Source organism: Aulonocara sp. 'chitande type north' Nkhata Bay, linkage group LG15 (assembly GCF_057382095.1).
Source record: "Aulonocara sp. 'chitande type north' Nkhata Bay isolate Kocher_YH1m ecotype deep benthic linkage group LG15, A_spYH_male_GT1.1, whole genome shotgun sequence".
Lineage (NCBI taxonomy): Eukaryota > Metazoa > Chordata > Actinopteri > Cichliformes > Cichlidae > Aulonocara > Aulonocara sp. 'chitande type north' Nkhata Bay.
The window spans coordinates 22,521,237-22,540,628 of record NC_141358.1 but is presented as its reverse complement, the minus strand read 5'-3'; the positions used below and the strand labels follow the sequence as shown (position 1 = coordinate 22,540,628).

The following is a 19,392-nucleotide window of genomic DNA, read 5'->3' as shown; positions in this document are numbered from 1 at the left end:
AGAGAGGTGTACTGTTTTCCCTCCTTGTAAATCTCACATTTGATGATGGACCACAGGTTCTCAATGGGGTTCAGATCAGGTGAACAAGGTGGCCATGTCATTAGTTTTTCTTCTTTTATACCCTTTCTTGCCAGCCACGCTGTGGAGTACTTGGACGCGTGTGATGGAGCATTGTCCTGCATGAAAATCATGTTTTTCTTGAAGGATGCAGACTTCTTCCTGTACCACTGCTTGAAGAAGGTGTCTTCCAGAAACTGGCAGTAGGACTGGGAGTTGAGCTTGACTCCATCCTCAACCCAAAAAAGCCCCACAAGCTCATCTTTGATGATACCAGCCCAAACCAGTACTCCACCTCCACCTTGCTGGCGTCTGAGTCGGACTGGAGCTCTCTGCCCTTTACCAATCCAGCCACGGGCCCATCCATCTGGCCCATCAAGACTCACTCTCATTTCATCAGTCCATAAAACCTTAGAAAAACCAGTCTTGAGATATTTCTTGGCCCAGTCTTGACGTTTCAGCTTGTGTGTCTTGTTCAGTGGTGGTCGTCTTTCAGCCTTTCTTACCTTGGCCATGTCTCTGAGTATTGCACACCTTGTGCTTTTGGGCACTCCAGTGATGTTGCAGCTCTGAAATATGGCCAAACTGGTGGCAAGTGGCATCTTGGCAGCTGCACGCTTGACTTTTCTCAGTTCATGGGCAGTTATTTTGCGCCTTGGTTTTTCCACACGCTTCTTGTGACCCTGTTGACTATTTTGAATGAAACGCTTGATTGTTCGATGATCACGCTTCAGAAGCTTTGCAATTTTGAGACTGCTGCATCCCTCTGCAAGATATCTCACTGTTTTTGACTTTTCTGAGCCTGTCAAGTCCTTCTTTTGACCCATTTTGCCAAAGGAAAGGAAGTTGCCTAATAATTATGCACACCTGATATAGGGTGTTGATGTCATTAGACCACACCCCTTCTCATTACAGAGATGCACATCACCTAATATGCTTAATTGGTAGTAGGCTTTCGAGCCTCTACAGCTTGGAGTAAGACAACATGCATGAAGAGGATGATGTGGACAAAATACTCATTTGCCTAATAATTCTGCACTCCCTGTACTTGCCTGTGATACATAGGTAGTGCCCGTCCGCTTAAGCTGTTGAGTTATTGGTTTGGTTTGGTTGTCTGTGTGTTTGTTACCTGATTAAATCAAAACATTCTTAACAGATTTGCACGAAAATTCAAGTTGTGGTTTTGTCCAGTTTATAAAGGATTATCATTTGTAGGTAATCTGTATCTGGTTTCAGCAAATTTTTGATTGTTTCTCTCCCAGTTTGAGACAACTTTAAACAAATAAAAAAATAAAATAAAAGGATATTTTGCATCACCAAAAATATCAAATGAATCCAAATGCAGAAAGGCCTCTAGACCCAGTATTTTTTATTTAGCATTTCAATGCACACTCTGTGAGTATAAAGCAGGCAGAGTCTAGGAAGTAAATAGCGTTACAAACAAACGCATTAGTTTAGTGATACATCAAAGAAACATGCAAAATTAGTTTAATGATAATCCTTTAATGGCAACTGGAAAAGGCTCATCCATTTATCTCAGATTTCCATATATCCTTTTTCTACATATATTCAGCAACATGAATAACATTTTCCATTGGGTTGCTTTATGTGTTGCAAACCTTTATTAAATGTTTGACCACTGTGTCCCTACTGAGATTCAGTAACAATTCAACTCTGATGATATCCCTGTGTTGATTTGGGCGATGGCAAATTAGATTTTCCCCTAAATGTCAGTGTATTCATGTGAGATAGTTTGATGTAAAACAAAAAGTTTTACTTTATTACTAAAAAGAAGCAGAGACTATAAGACTTTCACTGTATAACAGGAGCTACGCCAGTTAACAAAGAAGCCTTTCTCAAACTTTGGCGCCGCTGTATTGTAAGGCTAAAACCTGGCTGTGTTTCTGTATGCATGTGTGTGTGGATGTGCGTGTACACAGTGTGCGCATTTTCAGTATGAATGAGCTGGAAGGAGGCCAGCTATTGACAACTGCATGGCTGAGACTACACTTCCAATTAAAATTTCACCTAGTAACCAGAGTTGTACATTTCCCACTAGAGTAGAGCTATTGTACAAGAAAACAAAGGTCTCACTATTGTGCTGGTGATGAATTTATGAATGGCAACAAAGGATCGTGGCCACTGGAAATAAAAGAGTGTCATTATAACAGTGTTATGAAATTTGTCACTGCATGTGTTACAGGCTGTAAGAAGTTGTAGACGTTTAAAAGTGACCAATAAACGTCTGTCAGAATGAAGCAGCAGGAAAAAAAAAACACTTTAATATTTATTTCCCACTTTTTTTTAGACAAATCAAGAAGCAATGGTGACACTTAATTCTGCCTCAACTTACATTGACTATACAATTTTATTTTTCTTCTATTCTTTTATTCTTTATCTGCACTCTATCATAGCTTTAAGTCATATAACCCAATCTTCAGGTCTGATAACCACCTCTTATTACCTGATGATACCTGATTTTTTTAGCTTTTGTTTAATATGCCTCTAATCATAAACAATAACCAGTGGATAGAAAGGGAAGTTCACACAGAAGCCCTCCAGTGCAAAATGGAGGGCTTCTGAACAGAAGCTAAGTCAACAGATATGCTCATGTGTTCCCGAACTAGGGAGGAAGTAACTCTGACTATACCAGAGTATAGCATTAAACCAGGATTAAACTTGTTAACAGACAGCGGGTGATTTAACCTGCCATACTGAATGAAAGTGGACCGATGTATAACATGGTCAAGTAATAACATTTGCCTCTTTAATGTTCATATTTTCCATTTTTTATAGTTCTACTGACCCGTTCCAACTTTTTGTATATGTGTAAAAACCAAACACATTAGCTAAATTGATGGTTGTAGCTTATGCCTATAAAACTATCTATGAACATATAAAATCAAAATATATCAAGTTAATGAAAGGTAACCATAAATGTAAAAGATTATGAATAAACGATTAACCCTCTGAAGTGAACATAAAAAGACATCTAAGTCTTTTAACAATTCAGACCTCAGTTTCTGTGGAAAATTAGATCTAACAAACTAGAAGGTTTACTTCCCATTTAACCCCTATTTTAACCCAAATGTTGTCTCACCTGCACCTGCAAACTACTAGACAGTCAGGCTTCAAGTATCAAGCCAGCTATTTAACACTGCTGGTGTAATCATGACCACATTATTAAAATACAAATAATGCTGAAGCAAACAACTTCCATGTCTTCTTTCTCGCTCTCTCTTTTAAACAAAGACTTTTATTCAAATAGAAATGCAGGTACATTTAAAATGCATTAGAAACTAAGCAAGGTAAACAATTTTAATAAAATCCTTTAGAAAAATGATATTGCCAAGCAAATAAAGTGGGTTGTTACAGATACAATATAAACATGATATATAGGCTGCTGCTTTATGATTGAACTTACATGGTTAATATGCACTAAAGTGAAGTGTGTAGTTTCTGTTCTCCACACTGTCAGTGTTTATCTAGCTTAAAAACCTGAGAATTAAAAAGTAAGTTGTCATATGTGTCCCTCCGAACAGGGAACAGATGTGATGTTTGGTGCTGTATTTCTACAAAAGTGTTATCTGCAGCAGATGTGTGTGTGTGTGTGTGTGTGTGTGTGTGTGTGTGTGTGTGTGTGTGTGTGTGTGTGTGTGTGTGTGTGTGTGTGTGTGTGTGTGTGTGTGTGTAATGTGTTAGACAGTTGAGCTCAGGAATCCACAGCTGTCTTCAGAGGACGTGTCATTTTTCCTTTGCTGAACTGCTGCAGATATAAGAACAGATCTGATTGCGTAGTTCAGTCTATTCTAATATCTGCAATCTAACATTGAGCACACGAGTGTGTCTGGCTTTTCTAGCTGTTTCTTACTGAAGTGGAGAAAGCAGTTATTGGAAACCTTTTTTTTCTCTTTGGTCACCTTTTGTGATTAAATATTTCATTCAAATATTTCAGCACTTGCACACTTGGGTTACTGCAGCAATCCTTTTTGTTATCCTCTCATTCTACCCTTTTATTTAGCTCAGTAATACGTTATTAAACCGCACATTAAGGCCTTGTAATATTTTAGTGGGAACCTATTGCTGCAAGTTGAGCATGTCTGCTGCTTTTTAACCAGACCTGCTGTATTGCACCTATAATTTGTTAAGGGGGAGAGGTTAAACTGACTAGTAAATGCCTAATCTCATCTCCTTCCACAATCCAGTCCATCCCATCTCATTCCATCTATTCTTCCCTCTTTCCAGGACTCCCCGAGGATCTTCCCGCCCTCATCCAGCTCTGTCTGCTCTGTTTGCAGGGTCAGTGGGTTTGCCTACAGAGAGGTTTGGACAGGAGGAGAGGGATAAAGGGGTGTGGCATGTTGACAAGTGTCTTTGATCACCGTGGGGGTTACAATCCAGTTTATTCCACCTGATCAACACTGTCTTGACCTTGTGGTCCCACACCCAGCAGAGGAGCAACTGAATCTGGGGCTCAGGGGAGGGGCAAAGGGAAACCACCAGATTTTCCCTTTTCCCATCTTAACTGTCCAGACTTTGTTTTCCTGGGGTCATTCTGGAACTTTTATAAATATTAATACAAATAATAACACCTTAGCTGTAATCCATTGTCATTTTAAGATTTGATATATGGGATAAAACAGTGCTTGAATAGTACTAAATGACTCATTATGAAGCGTGTTATCCTTGAATTACCTTGAATAAACAGCATTAACAAAATCTTAACAAAATGCAGCAAAAGTCAAACTCAAAACGAGCATCAATCACTAATTTTCTTCCTTGTCCTAATTACATTTCAATGTTTCTCATTTGTCTGCATGCTGTCAAAGCAAATGACTTCTGGACTTTTGCACAGCATCCATCTGTACCACTAAAATATTTTAAAATGTATTTATACATTCTTATTTAAATTTAAATGTGTAAAAGATTGTTTTTGATTGAAAATATGTGAAAAAGAAATTACTCAGGTGTTTAAAATCACAACACTTGTGGCACTCACGTTGTACCAGCAAGTTCATTAAATGTACGCTTGCTGCCATCTGCTGTTGCTCCAGTCAGTCTTTTTCTTTTCTTTTTTCTTTTTCTTTAATGCATCAGAAAATCAACATTTTGATTATGCTTCTAGAACTAAAGAATCTTTGATAACTGCCTGACATTTTCGCTATGAAATTAAAAAAAAATCCTAGTTCATATGGTGTTTAGTGTTATTATTGGTAATACATTTTCGTAAACTGCAAATATATAGTCTATCAATAAACCCCGTCATTGAAACTGGTCCACACTAGAAAAGAGTTCACAGAACTCTAAATGTTGTTTATGTCTAGAATTTGCTAAATCTTTTTTCTTTAGTTCCAGTAAGGATTTTACAGAATTGAATTAGGTCCTATTGACCACCAGAGGGCGCCAAAGCGCCATAAAAGACTACATGTTCAGTAGACGGTTTTCTGTGATTTCAGGAAAACACAAAGTAAGTAAGTAAATATCTTCAAAGCAAGAGTGTTTTCCAGGTAAATGTCAGAGGATACGTACCCATCTGTAATTATCTGGTGCTGGTTTCAGTCACATGGATAGTGTTTGGTTTGTTTGTGTTCCAGAAATGAAATATCTCAAGCTTCAAATGCCATATCACAACGTTTAGCACTTTCCCTTTTGCAAAACCCTTTGCAATCCTCTGGTGCATCCCCCAATTTAACATCTATGTGCAGATATAAATAAATCTAAAATGACATAGAGCAGTTCCAAGAATCATTGAGATGCCAAAGCAAACAAATGCTGTACAACATAAATTGATGTCTTTACATTTGTCTTCTGTCTGTCTTTGTCCGACATTTAAAAAGAAAAGGCAGGACATTCACCTGCAGGGTCAGTAGAGCAATAGAATCCTTGGTCAGCTGAAACGTGAAAACATTTGTTTTTCCATTTTGTTGATTAGCTATTTGGTCCTTGGAGACTAAAAGGCAAATCAAGTCTGAAAATAGCAGCTGGGCCTTTGGAAACCAGAGGTAATGTCTAATGCCTGTCCTCAATACATTCAATTTGCTCTTATACCAACCCATTAGAGCTGAGGGCAATCACTGCAACCCCATCGCTTCCCCTGGGAGCCTGTTACTTGCTCAGTACTCCCCCAACCATCCATAAAGGATTTGCCCCTGTAACCATCCCCAGTAACATGGTACCTTCCAATCATTGCTTTGTATGTACCTTCCAATGCACACTTTAGACAGCAGGTGCATGAGTGATGTGGCAATATTGTAGCATAAAAAGTGTAAAAAAGAAAAAGTAAGCCAAGAGGTGGCACGGCTGAGAACTCTCCTGCAGAGCATCATAACATACTTGGACCTGTTTTGTTGTGAGTGGGTGGCCATTTCATTTGTGCTAATTCAGGAGGAAATGTGCTCTCTGAAAGATGAATTTTTCACTTAAAGGCTTAAAAGACCTATTTGCATTTCTAAATGTTTTTTTTTCTACATGCATTTCCTCTCATAGTGGCAGCATCTGAACTGAAGTGTTCAAAGATAAAACGAGGGTGTGAGAAAATAGAACCACAACTTTAACAATGTAAGTTTACACAGTTCACTTCTGACAGATGTGTGCATTTACGCCATCTGCTAAATTCTCTTGAATTTATTATAAGCAGCAAAACTGAGTTCCATCTAGAGCCATGAAGTGGCTCTTTTGGTTTCAACCATTTAAATCCAGGTCTCTCCAAGCGCAGCCTGTGGGGAGGGAGGCCAGCGACATTGACAAGCAAGTCATATTCTGGCTTTCTACAGTCATCACAACTTTTGAAAACCCATAATTAAAATGCACAACCTTATAAAAACACAAGCACGGATGGTCTAAACTTGTAAAATTACATCAAAGCATGAAAGTGGTGCATATGGATGTGATGCTTTGCTGATTTGCCGACTTCAGATTCAACATATGCAAAAGTCATCTGACAAGAACTTAGGGGATTTTGTGTATGTGCATGTGTTTGTGTGTGTGGGAGAGAGTTATGTTTACTCTTGCCAAAACCACACAGGCTCTGCTTTTGCAGGTGTAGTTCTTCAACAAGGAAACAAAAAAATGTCACTATTGATTTTTAAAAATCAAGTAAAAATTAAGTAGAAGAAAGACTCTAAGTGCATCCCCCCCCCCCCCCCCCCCTCTACTCTCTACTTGTTTCATGTGTTGCATTTTTGTCATGACTGTGCTGCTTTTGCAGGCAGCAGCAGAGTCGACCGTGTGCAGTGACACACTAAACTGGCAGAGAGACAAGCAGGCAGATACAATAGAAATTAATTCAGCTTGTTAAAGTGCAGCTGTCTGGTCAGCACTGAGCAGGTGTCACCCCTGTCATCCCCCACCCAACTTCACTCTCCACATTCATCTATTCATTTGCACTCCCCTTCCCCCATACAACCCTCTAGCTTGCTATTATAACTATCAACAGCATTTCAGTCATAAAACAACAAACAGCCATGTACTATACGACCTGTTTTACTACACAAGTAATAAATAAGTAACATAATAATTCATAATTTGTCCATTCTTGCATCTTTCTAACTAACACCTTCCTCTTTCCCTTCGTCCAGCTCCTTGTTGCTTTATTCTAGTGTGAGACCTCCCCCAGGCAGACATGAACCTACAAAAGAATATGTTAAAAACCGACTAAAACAAGCTGTTATGTGAGTGATATTTTGAGTTAATGAGGCAGTTGATGGTGCCATAAATTCTTCTGCAGGAAGAATTTAATGCATTTCATGTACGATGGCAGAAAAAAGCCAGGAATGATCTGAACAAAAGGGGAAATGAATTACTGAACTCATGCTTAGAAGCTGAGGTTGTTTCGGTGGAAAAGTCTGCTGTTTGCATTCATGTCGCCAGTTTTAGCAGTGATCTCTTCCCTTATCCTCATGACACTAACAGATTTTATATTTGATGCACTGTCATTCTTATTTTCTGCCGTAGATAACACATAACTCTAAAATGCAAAAAAACAGGTTCACTCTACAAATTCAAACTGAGCAGATGGGAGGGTTTGTAGGTCAATTCTTTGATGTTTTGGGGGAATTTAAATAACCCATGGACGAGGTTACATTCTTCCAAATAGCATTTAATGAGCGAATGCATATTTTATTTAAGACATTTAATAAATTACCTTAAAACTTGCACTGATTTCACATGAAATGTAAATGAAATATCAAACACTTTAAGTATTTTTTTTTATAAAAAGTGTTTAGAAAGCTTTAGAACATATGTGATATACAGTATGGAGATAAAAATGTACAGAAAACACAGACAAACAAGAACCCAGGACAGGATGGCTTTGTGACAGGACAGATTTTAATTCAGTGAAGTCTTCATTATGATTCTTAGTTCATATTTCTTATGAAATCCCAGCAAGGCGAGGAAAAATACAAAGCTACAGCACATTTTCTATCATTTCCTTCATCAAAAATTACATTAAATTTAAAGTTAAATGCAAATTAAAGTTAACCTGTGCATAATTTCAGATATAAAACCTACACACAAACGGTTCTTTAAGGTGAAACAGAGAAAGAAGAAGGTGACATAGAGGTTCCCAACTTTCCGTCGGGCCTCCAAAGCCCAGAACCCCTCCCTGTCTTCAGCATTTACCTTCATCTTATTGCCCTACACCCGTTCATTTGAGTTGCCTGCTCTCTCCTCCGCTGAGCATCCTTTTTTACAGCTATTCTCCATCTCTTTGCCACCTGGCCCTCTCTCCCCTCCCTTCGTTCCTCGTTGCATCTGTTGTCTTTCCATCTTACACTCTACCCCCACCCCTTTCCCCCTTCCTCCCCGCCGGTGGTGACCGTACACCGACCGGATCACAGACTCTTGTTGTCAGTCACTTTCCCGGCGAACAGACGGCAGCAGCAACAGCAGCAGGCGGAGCGGAGACGGCAATCCCCCCACACGCACACATCTACCCCACCCCTTTCAAAAAACAAAAAAAACAAAAAACGGAGGCAGGAGGGGAACAAAACCTTGCGGGACACCTGTGCTGCTGGATTCCCTCTTTTGGGGCTTTCATGAACATTATTAGAAACCTAAATTCACACCCAGTTTTTGGGTTATGTGGACGAGCAGCGGAGATCAGTAAAACTGGGATGTAGACGCAGAAAAAAGCGGCCAAATCTGCTTCGATTGGACTGTGGCGAAGCCGTCGGCGGCACCACCAGTAGCACCAGCACCAGTATTGGTCGGTCGGCGGATGGAGATGCGTTGTGAAGGCGGAGGGATGATGATGATGATGATATAGCAGGTTGCTGCAGGGTCGTGCCGCATTGCCTGGCCGCCGCGAGCGACGCCGGGGAGTCGGTGATGCTGTCATCGTCATTGTGCCACAGAAAGAGAGAGAAAGAGAGGAGAGGCTCTGACATGGAGGGAAGCGGATGTCTGTCGACTCCGAGCTCAGGCCGCCCGGATCAGCAGGTTGGATGTACCGCCTGAAGGCTGGAGGACCTGATTCATGATATACATGGTGGGAAATTGTGATAAAGTTGAATTCTTTGTGGTGGAACTGATTTTTTTCTGTGCGCAAAAAGTGAATGGCCCATATGTTGATTATGCATCACAGGAGCATCATAGCAGCTGCGTGTGTGCCAGTTCAGGGTGGATTACGTCTACAGAGCAGCAGGCCTCCATCTGAAGTCAGCTACTGATCAGGAAAGCGTGAAGAAAACACTTCAGTATACTTTCTTACCCTGTTGCTGCTCCGGGGGTAACCATTTGTACTGGTGTTTCATTGGAAGCTGGTGTGGTGTGATCCCCCGTGGAGGGACAGCTGTTGCAAAAGATGACTCACTTACAGGCTGGTTTGTCTCCAGAGACCCTGGAGAAGGCCAAGGTAGAGCTGAAAGAAAACCCTGAGACTTTACACCAGGACATCCAGGAGGTCAGGGACATGATCATCACCAGACCGGACATCGGGTTCCTCAGGACAGACGATGCGTTTATCCTCAGATTCCTCCGAGCCAGGAAATTCAATCACTTCGAGGCGTTCCGGCTGCTGGCACAGTATTTTGAGTACAGACAGCAAAACCTAGACATGTTCAAGAACTTGAAAGCAACTGACCCGGGCATTAAGCAGGCCCTGAAGGATGGTTTCCCTGGCGTGCTCTCCAATCTGGACAGATATGGCAGGAAAATATTGGTCCTGTTCGCTGCCAACTGGGACCAGAGCAGGTAACAAAGAGGGGTTGTTATTAATGAGAAGAAAAAAGGGCTTTTGGAGAGTAGAAATCAGTGTTTTAATCTTTATAAAGTGGAGACTGGTTTATGGAACTGTCTATTCAGCACCACACAGCTGTTGTTTACTAGGAAACTACAAGAACTCTTTAACCAACTAAATAATCTTTATGGAAATATTAAAATAAAAGTATGTAAAATCCAAAATAATAAAAACACATGTAGCTAAATATCCATATATATCACCCGTACACTGTGTAAATGCTGAGCTCATTTCCTGGCAAGGATTTTAAGATGGGAGGACATTTAGTGAGGTGGCCCACTGATGTTGGACTAATTGGCTCAGGGTCAGCATTCCAGTTCATCCCAAAGGTGCTGTCTGGGCTGTGTCCAGTCACAGCACACTGTCTGCAGCGTGATGATGAAGCGTAATACCTTTTTTTTTAATGAGGACTGAGAGGTAGCCTATCCCAAATCACAAATCACAGCCTCACACCAGAGGTCTGTGGACAGGGGGGAGGGTGTACAGTACAGTTTGTACTTATTTATAATTTATTTCAGCATAAACACACAATGTCAAATATTCTCAAGTCTGGCTGCATGGTTTTTAGTCTTTTTACCCAAGCTGGGGAAATGGCTCTGGTCACCTGGTCTACAGTTTTGCCCCAGACTTAAATATCCAAACAACTATAAAAAAACAAAACAAAAACTGAGCTGTAATAGCTTAGCAGGCCATTGAAGATGTGACTGTATGTCTCCCTCAGGATGAACTGTTTTCAATTTGATTTCGATTTTGGTGATCAAATCTTTATTTTGTAGATACAACACAGGCAGAATTTTGTGTTCCTTGCAGTTTACTTTGGTTTATCACCAAATAATGTCAGGCAGTAAACTAAAGTTACACTGATCAGTTTTATTTTTGAATGTCTTTGACTGATATAAGATTTATACAGGCTCTGTTGCATTTATTGCTAAGTAACAAAGTTAGCATACTACTAATATGTTCAAACTAAACAGTGAATATATTCAGCATGTTTGCATGACTGTAAAGCAGAACCTTCCCATCCAGTAAAAAGCAGTTTAACAGACACCAAAAAGACTTTTATAGATGTCTGAAAAATACTAAAATTAGTTTTTACAGGCATTTTCTCACTTTGTTGACATGGCTACAAAAAATGTTTACATCTAAATTTGGTTAAAATGGTACATCGTTCTCTGCAATCTCCTCAGCAGATTTAAACTGTTTCTCGGGGCCAGTAATAATTTTTTTAAGTTTGCTTATTTGAAGAAATAAAAAAGGCTAGGTGTGATCTGTATGTCTAAATAATGGTCTAAACCAAATTTAACCCAATTTTAGTTTCAGACCTTCGGTATAATCAACAGAGAATTACAGAGTGGGTAACCATGAGTTGATGAAAAGCTGATGTTAGGTTGAATTTAGTTCTTTGCAATGGCCATAAAATATATATTTTTTTCACCTTTCACTTTCCAAATAAGTTTAGTTTCAATGTATAAATACGTTTAAATGGCTGGTTGACCAGATTAAACCCAGAAAACAACACCCACGTCTCGTGTTCTGGGGCCTTGTCTTGTTATCTTATGACGCCTTGAAATGAAGTGTTGGTTTCTTGCACGTGTTTGTCACATCCTGTATTCATCTTATGCCTCATGTGCCCTATACTGTAAATCATCTCAAGACCTTTCAGGGCCTGGCTTATTCACCCACTGTGGCTTATTTCAGGGGAAAATCTTTGTAATTACAACTATCAGATAGTAACAGGTTTAAATAGAACATGGTAAATGGACTGGTTCTTATATCGCGCTTTTCTACTCTACCGGAGCACTCAAAGCACTTTAGGCTTTAGATATGAATGTTTACGCTTTAGATAAAGTGGTGTCAGAGTACTTAATTCAGTAACATAGGGGCTGTTAGATACCCCTCATTACTCTGTGTTTATATCCTTACAATTGTAGTCAATAAAATAACAAATTAATGTAAAATTAAGTGCTGAAATTACATTTCCTCAACATTTTAGGGATGAATCTGCAGACAGCATTTGTGTATTTTTTTGTTATATTTTTTCATTAGTCTGTATTACTGTCACTATTCATTCACAGAGTCTAGAGCTTTACTGTCTCATAAATAACAGCACAGACTGAGCCAGACTGGTTCAAGGCTAGAAACTTGACTCATATTAAAGCTCTAAGTTGCAGTTTATTTGGCTTCAATATAGAATCGGGCTTGTTTATTGTTTTGGATATAACCAGAATCTGTAGAGACGTCCACCATCTGTTCCATATGTCTGATTACACAACAAATAATTTACCGTGTATCTAATAAAAAACAAGGAAATAACAATAACCCGACAGATCTCGCTCGCTTTCGCATGACTTTGATCACATAAACTACACATAGTGTGATAAAACCTTTATGTTTTAGTGTGGTGTCAAGTAGAAAAAGTTTGCAAGTTTTAATTGCATTCATAAGATTCAAATAAAATAAATGATTGATCGCTCCTCTCTGAACATGAATCAGTTTGTGAAATCTGTCTGGGTGTTTCATGTTATGCTTTTGTTTCTGTCCAGTGCAGTTTAGAAAGACTTAAAAGCTATGTTGGATATTCTGGATATATTATTAGTAGTCTCAACTAGTAGACGCCTCAACTTGTGCCCGCAATTATGAAAAGGACATCTGTTTTGCTGCCTGATAAGCTAATTAAAAAGTACATTATCTGTAGACTAAGGCAATAGGTTTCTTGATAAGGAAGCAGAGAAAGATGAAGAGCGAGATAAGATAATGAAGGGCAACAACAAACAGGAAAAAAAGCACAAGTGTTAAATAGGTACGTGAAGCATCTGAGGTATCAGCTGGATGAAAACCCACAGGGATGGACGAAAGTAGCACCAGGGACCACACAGTCACCAATGACAGCAATTAAAATGTCCCTGAAAACACCCAGCAGATACATTTGAGCTTTTTCACAACCATTTTGTGGCACAAAGGAACTAAAGACCTATAATTAATTCATGACCAAATTAAATTGAGTGAAGGTTATCAATAAATTTTACTGACAAAGTTGTGTCAGGCTGATTCAGAGATACCGTCTACAGCTCTTTCATGAGATTTATGAATGAGGGCAGTTCAGCACTCTTGTCTTTTAACTGATTCAAGTAACATTTTTTATTTAATAAATTCTTTAGTCAATGTTAGCAAATGTCAAAGGCTTTATCAAAGTTTGTCATGAGCGAGTTTGATGTCCGCGGTGTTGACCCGTCTAATCAGAACTCAAACCAGAGATTTTTTTTTATCTTGCAATCAAATGCTGCAATAAATCCTCGAATTTGAGAAAGTGTAGCTGGGAGATGTTTGATATTTTCAACTTTTAACTTTACAAATGTCCTTCATCTCCTTAGCTCGTCAAACCGTCAATATATATACTTTTTTTCATTTCTCTTCATGACTGTAAAATCTGTTCTGCTATTTTGTTAAATTAAAAGCTATCTTACATTCGTCTCAGATACACGTTTGTGGACATACTGAGGGCTATCTTGCTGTCACTGGAATCTATGATAGAAGATCCCGAGCTGCAGGTCAACGGCTTCATCCTCATCATTGACTGGAGTAACTTCACCTTCAAGCAGGCATCCAAACTGACTCCCAGCATGCTGCGACTGGCGATTGAGGGACTACAGGTAAGAAGCTGGGTTGGATCTGACTCTGACTCCAGAGCTGCAGTTTGCATCCCGAAACATGAAAATGATTTATTTGATCCTGAACCAGAATTGTTCTTAAATCCTGTACGAAAAGCTTTAGTTTCATTTTGTTTCACACTTTACAATCATATCGAATGTCCTAATATGTTAGTGGCAAATTATTCTTATTTCCTGAATATATTTGACACTAGAGCAAAAAGTTAGCAACTTATACATCGATTAACATAGTAAATAGGATAAATATCCTATATTCTAAGCTTCTACAATTATAGTCTTGTCCCTGACCAACTTTATTTTCCCTCTTCTGTAAAATCGTAAGCTTTACTTTTCTCTAAAGTACTATTTTTGATTTTGCTACAGCACCGGAACAAACCTCCAGCCCTCTTTCCATCATCCTCTCTGCAATCGAAATGTTCCACTTAGGAACAAGTCAAGCACCATGTTAAAGCTGTGAGCTTCTTTAAATCGCATGAGGAAAAAAATAATGACATTTCCATTTTGATTACGCACTGCTGGGTATTTCTTCTTCTTCTTCTTCTTTTCAAGCCTCATTTGGCAGGTAGATGATGTAAAAAAAAAGTGATTTTTACTGGTTGTCAGTTTGCTAATAAGAGGTGGTATTCCAGCTTTTATCGTGTAAACAGAGAAATGAAGTGAGATATGACATTTATATTAGTATAGTTACGATTTTTTTCATGGCATGAAAACGCATTCGTCTTCTTAGCCGTCACAAACACCTTTAACGTTATTACTGAAATAGGTTACGGGAGAAAAGACTCACAGGCAGCATATAGCGCTGTCCTCGTGTCACTAGCCAAACCCGAGAGGAAAGGTCTTGCTTATTGCTGTGTTTGGGTGACAATTACTCGTGTTGTGGTGACATAAATCTGTCTGTAGTCACATTAGGGGATTTGTCTTCTTTATGGGGACAAAGTGCCCATAACATACATCAAAGTTTAAGATAAGGTTAGGACAAAGGGTTGGTAAGTAAGAGTTACTTCTGAATGAACTAAATGAAAGTCAATGTAATGTTCTCTGAAATCTTGGAAAAATTTGTGTGTGTGTGTGTGTACATAGATAAGGGAGGTTGTTATTGCTTTCTCGACATCTCTGTGAATCATCTGCCAATTTGTGTTGAGCCCCATTAGTCAAGTGAAATCTAAGGGGAAGTGTTTCTTGAGGGAAGTGTTGAGTGAGACGCAGCGTGGTCTGAGAAATTACCTGATATGTCTGTGATGGATACCAAAGTGTCACAACTGCATCGTTTGAGTTTTACACTTAATTTGGATCCTGTGGTTTTTTTCTTGCAAATTCCCTGAGGGTAAAACAAGCACGACAGAAGCTTTCCGTATACCTCTGTGAGAATAGAGTGTTTACCTTCCAAAAATCTAATGTTGCTGCTGATAAACAGGACCTGCATCAAACCCTCTTTTGAATATAAAGAAGGCTGAGAGTAATGACGGTTATCAAATTACCTTACCTTTGTAGTTGGTACTGTGTAAAAGGCCTCCATAGCAACAGCTGTTGTTGTTTGGTCCATAGGAGACTTGTTGGTCGTGTTACCTGTGATTTTAGGGGTTTGAGCATGATGACAATATATATGTTTCACTTCAGAGAGAAATAAAATGTAGAAATCATCCAGTGCTGTAATGACTGGTGACTTTTCGCAGCTACATTTTGAATGATTGAACCGGTGCTTCTGATATTCTGGAAACCAAGCCGAAAACAGAAGATTTTCTTTCAAATAATGACAGGAAACATTGATCAGTAACATGAAATTCTCACTGTATAATTTACACTCAGCGGACAGTTTGTTAAGTTCACCTTCCCAGATCTGCTTCAATTCTTCATGGCATAGATTCAAAAAAGTGTTGAGCCACATAAACGCTGGCTGCACATCCACAATGTGAATCTCCCATTTCACCACACCCTAAATGTGCTCTGTTGGATTGAGATCTAGTGACAGTGAGTTTGAGTACAGCAAACTCATTGTCAGGCACAACCAGTTTGAGATGATCTGACCTTTATGACATGTTGTGTTATCCTGCTGAAAGCAGCTGTCATAAGATGGGTACAGTGTGGTCAGAAGGGATGGAAACAGTCAGCAAAAATACTGAGGTAGGCTGTGACATTTAAACAATGCTCAGGTGGTGCAAAGGGCCCAAAATGTGCCAAGATCCAACATCAGAACTGGGCAGGATGGGTCCATGCTTTCATGTTGTTTAGACCACAGTCTGACTACCATCCAAATGTCAGCAGAAATCAAAACTTCTCAGACCTGACAATGTTTTTCCAAGCTTCTCTCATCCAGTGTTGGTGACCCAGTGTTGCAGCTTGAGTTTCCTGTTCATAACTGATACGTGTGATGGTGTGGACTTTACTGCTGTAGCTCATCTTCTTAGAGGTTTGATGTGTTGTATGTTAAAAGATGCTCTTCTGGTTGTGATGAGTGGTTATTTGAGTTACTGTTGCCCTCTTATCAGCTTATAACAGTCTGAACAGTCTGAACTGTTTACATGCCTAAAAGCATTTTGTAACTGTTGTGTGTATTTACGTGTATATTAGGGTGGTTAGGGTTGCAGTGGTCTGGTAATGTTAATATCATGGCTTTGTACCAAATTATACAGAATTGTACACTTTTTTGTATCATTATACACATTATAATGATAGAATTAATTAATTAATTATCATTTACCCTTTGCTTTTTCTTATGAATTATGTGTTGGAGATAGTCTCAGGGTTCACTGGTCAGTTGTTTGGTCAACATACTTCCATCTGGCCAAATTCTCATTGGTCTAAATATAGGTGACTAGTCTTATTGTCACTAGTTGGCAAAATCCTGCTATTTTGCAAACTAATCAGCAATTCTTCTTAGAAGAGACTGAACTATGCTCCCTAAAGTCACATTTCTACTAATCCCCACAAAGACAAAGACGTTAGCAAAGTGCATTTCTTCTTTAGCCGGATACTTTGATGCTCCTTTCCACCTCCTCCACTTTCTGTAAACATTAGTTTTCTGCTGTCAGCACACAGTTGAGGTGGTATGTTGGTGAGGGAAAAATCCTCCCTTTTTTCAAGGGGAGGAAATAACTGTAGACTCAAGCCAGTGTATCACTGTGATGAGTCCATACATAACACATTTCTGACGGCTCTCCAGACACAGATTAGAGCCTGAATTATTGATGGGAGCTATTAGCTGAGCCCTGAGTCATTCCTAACTGTGCGACTGCTTGGCCGAATGGATGTTCATCGCTTGGTGCAGAAAACAACGAAAATAGGTGCGATAAGGTGGTTTAATTGGTTTTACTTTGAGAAATAAAATGCAAAAAGAAAAACTAGACACTGAAATCGAAATGGCTGTGGTGATCAATTCAGTCTTATTTTTCTCAGGATATGAAAAGAAGAATATAATTTCTGATGGCCTATGGCCTTTATTTTCCTATTGTCAGCATTTTTTTTTAATTACCGCAAATGCCATAAAGTACCAATGTATCCTGCGAACAGTTATTGTGTTTGTGCATGTGTCCCGTGCCTCATATGCTTTATTTCTTTGTCCCACTGAGCTACATTAAAGCCTAAACAATATTAAAAAATCCATCATTGTGCCACCTTAATTAATATGTTCCTGAATAACACGAGTACACTCTTACACTTGTTTGTTTTGACTCAGTCACACAAACAAACGCTGTCCTGGTGTGTTGAATATTAATTGGAGCCACAAATACGTATTAGTTCACAGCTAAAAATACATAGGACCCTACACACGTAGTTTTCTCTGTTTTTGTAAATTTTGCTAAATGATAATAAGGAGAATACACATACCACTACTTAAAACCTGAACTACATACTTTTCTTGTTTAAAAGTCAGAAGACTCCAGTATACTCGGAGCAGAGGGCCTTTTAAATGAACCCAAATTCAAAAGCTAATAAAGGATCGTGCTGCAAGTTAGGTGCATATAAATTGCATTTGTGGCACAATTTTCCCCAAATAATAATTTTTAATCCAAATAAACACCTAGGAAATGCATTAAATATTGCATTTCAGCCTCTGTACAGCAGAATTAAGCCTGAATCATTCCCACACACTCAGAGAGATCTGAATACTGTTAAACAGTCAGTGAGTCACTTCAGTCTGAGCAGGTTTGGTTGTGAATCTTTAAACCATTAAGTGCACTGAAAGCAGCTGACTCACACTAATGTACGGAGCTTTTTTGGGTGTGAGAATTTGAAGTAGTTTCAGGCTGATTTATGGTAAATGGTAAATGGCCTGTATTTGTATAGCGCTTTTCTAGTCCCTAAGGACCCCAAAGCGCTTTACACAACCTGTCATCCACCCATTCACACACACACACACACACACACACACACTGGTGATGGCAAGCTACAGTGTAGCCACAGCCACCCTGGGGCGCACTGACAGAGGCGAGGCTGCCGGACACTGGCGCCACCGGGCCCTCTGACCACCACCAGTAGGCAACGGGTGAAGTGTCTTGCCCAAGGACACAACGACCGAGACTGTCCAAGCCGGGGCTCGAACCGGCAACCTTCCGATTACAAGGCGAACTCCCAACTCTTGAGCCACGATCGCCCCAAATTTACACCAAATGCATCCCTGAGTTAAACTTTTCTGCACGTCAGCAACTTCATACGCTGCTGTCCATGTTTCTCTTTGTTTCTAAAGACTTTTCAGTTCGTTCTGCAGGATTTTCTGACGTCGATATGAACTGACACCAACGAGACATGTAAAAGCAGCTACAAGCATGCAGTATCATTAGTGTTTTAGAGGAACTGTTATCAATCTCAAAACCAAAAGGGGTGAACGTTTGTTTATTTTAGGTTTTGGTTAATCTCTTGTTTTTCTTGCATGGTTTTCAGTAGTGCTGTGACCACAATTCACTGCATGTTCCACACTTCCTTCCTATCAGCTGAAAAACAGGCTGAATATGTAACTACGGGAAATCAATTCCACTTACCTTGAAATTAATTCAAATTGAGCTTGACAGTTGAGTTTGCCTTTCGGTGGATAAATAATCTTAACCATCCCAAAATAAGCTAGTTTGACATTCTTGAATTGGTGCTCAAACTGCTTCGTCTGTGCTTTAAAGTTTGTCATGGCAACCCTGATAGTGTTAGTTTTAAGGAAATAGCATGTAGGCCACATGCAGTGGGATCCAAATTTGTAGCTCAGTATTGTGAACAGATCACAGAAGAAGCAAGTCTGGATCCCTGCTGGGGCCCCTTCGAGGGCTCTGTGTTCATTTTTATATCTGCAAATACACGACTGATTGTGTTTTTCTGAGGATTATCTTTTGGGCTTTTATTTATTTTTTTATTATTTTTCTCTGTAAGTGCAAATCCAAGACGCACACAGGAAATATGGGGGGACAGCGATAGTGATGGGGTCATTTATTCTGTCTTACTCCA

The 19,392-nt window shown here is 39.4% G+C and overlaps 1 protein-coding gene across 3 annotated transcripts in view; it reads left to right on the top strand.

The window, feature by feature from the left end:
- The first annotated feature begins 8,820 nt into the window (after positions 1 to 8,820).
- The window catches only part of LOC147313048 (clavesin-2), a 55,505-nt gene continuing 44,933 nt past the window's right edge, over positions 8,821 to 19,392 (top strand). For 2 of the 3 annotated variants that reach the window (XR_015125140.1, XM_086265000.1), the window contains exons 1-2: positions 8,821 to 10,251; positions 13,773 to 13,947. Coding sequence is in view for 2 of the 3 variants with exons in the window: in XM_086265000.1 (XP_086121126.1) it covers positions 9,863 to 10,251; positions 13,773 to 13,947 (564 nt within the window). In the remaining variant the exon portion in view is untranslated. The remainder of the gene's footprint in view (positions 10,252 to 13,772; positions 13,948 to 19,392) is intronic. The other variant, XM_086265001.1, reaches the window with a different exon arrangement.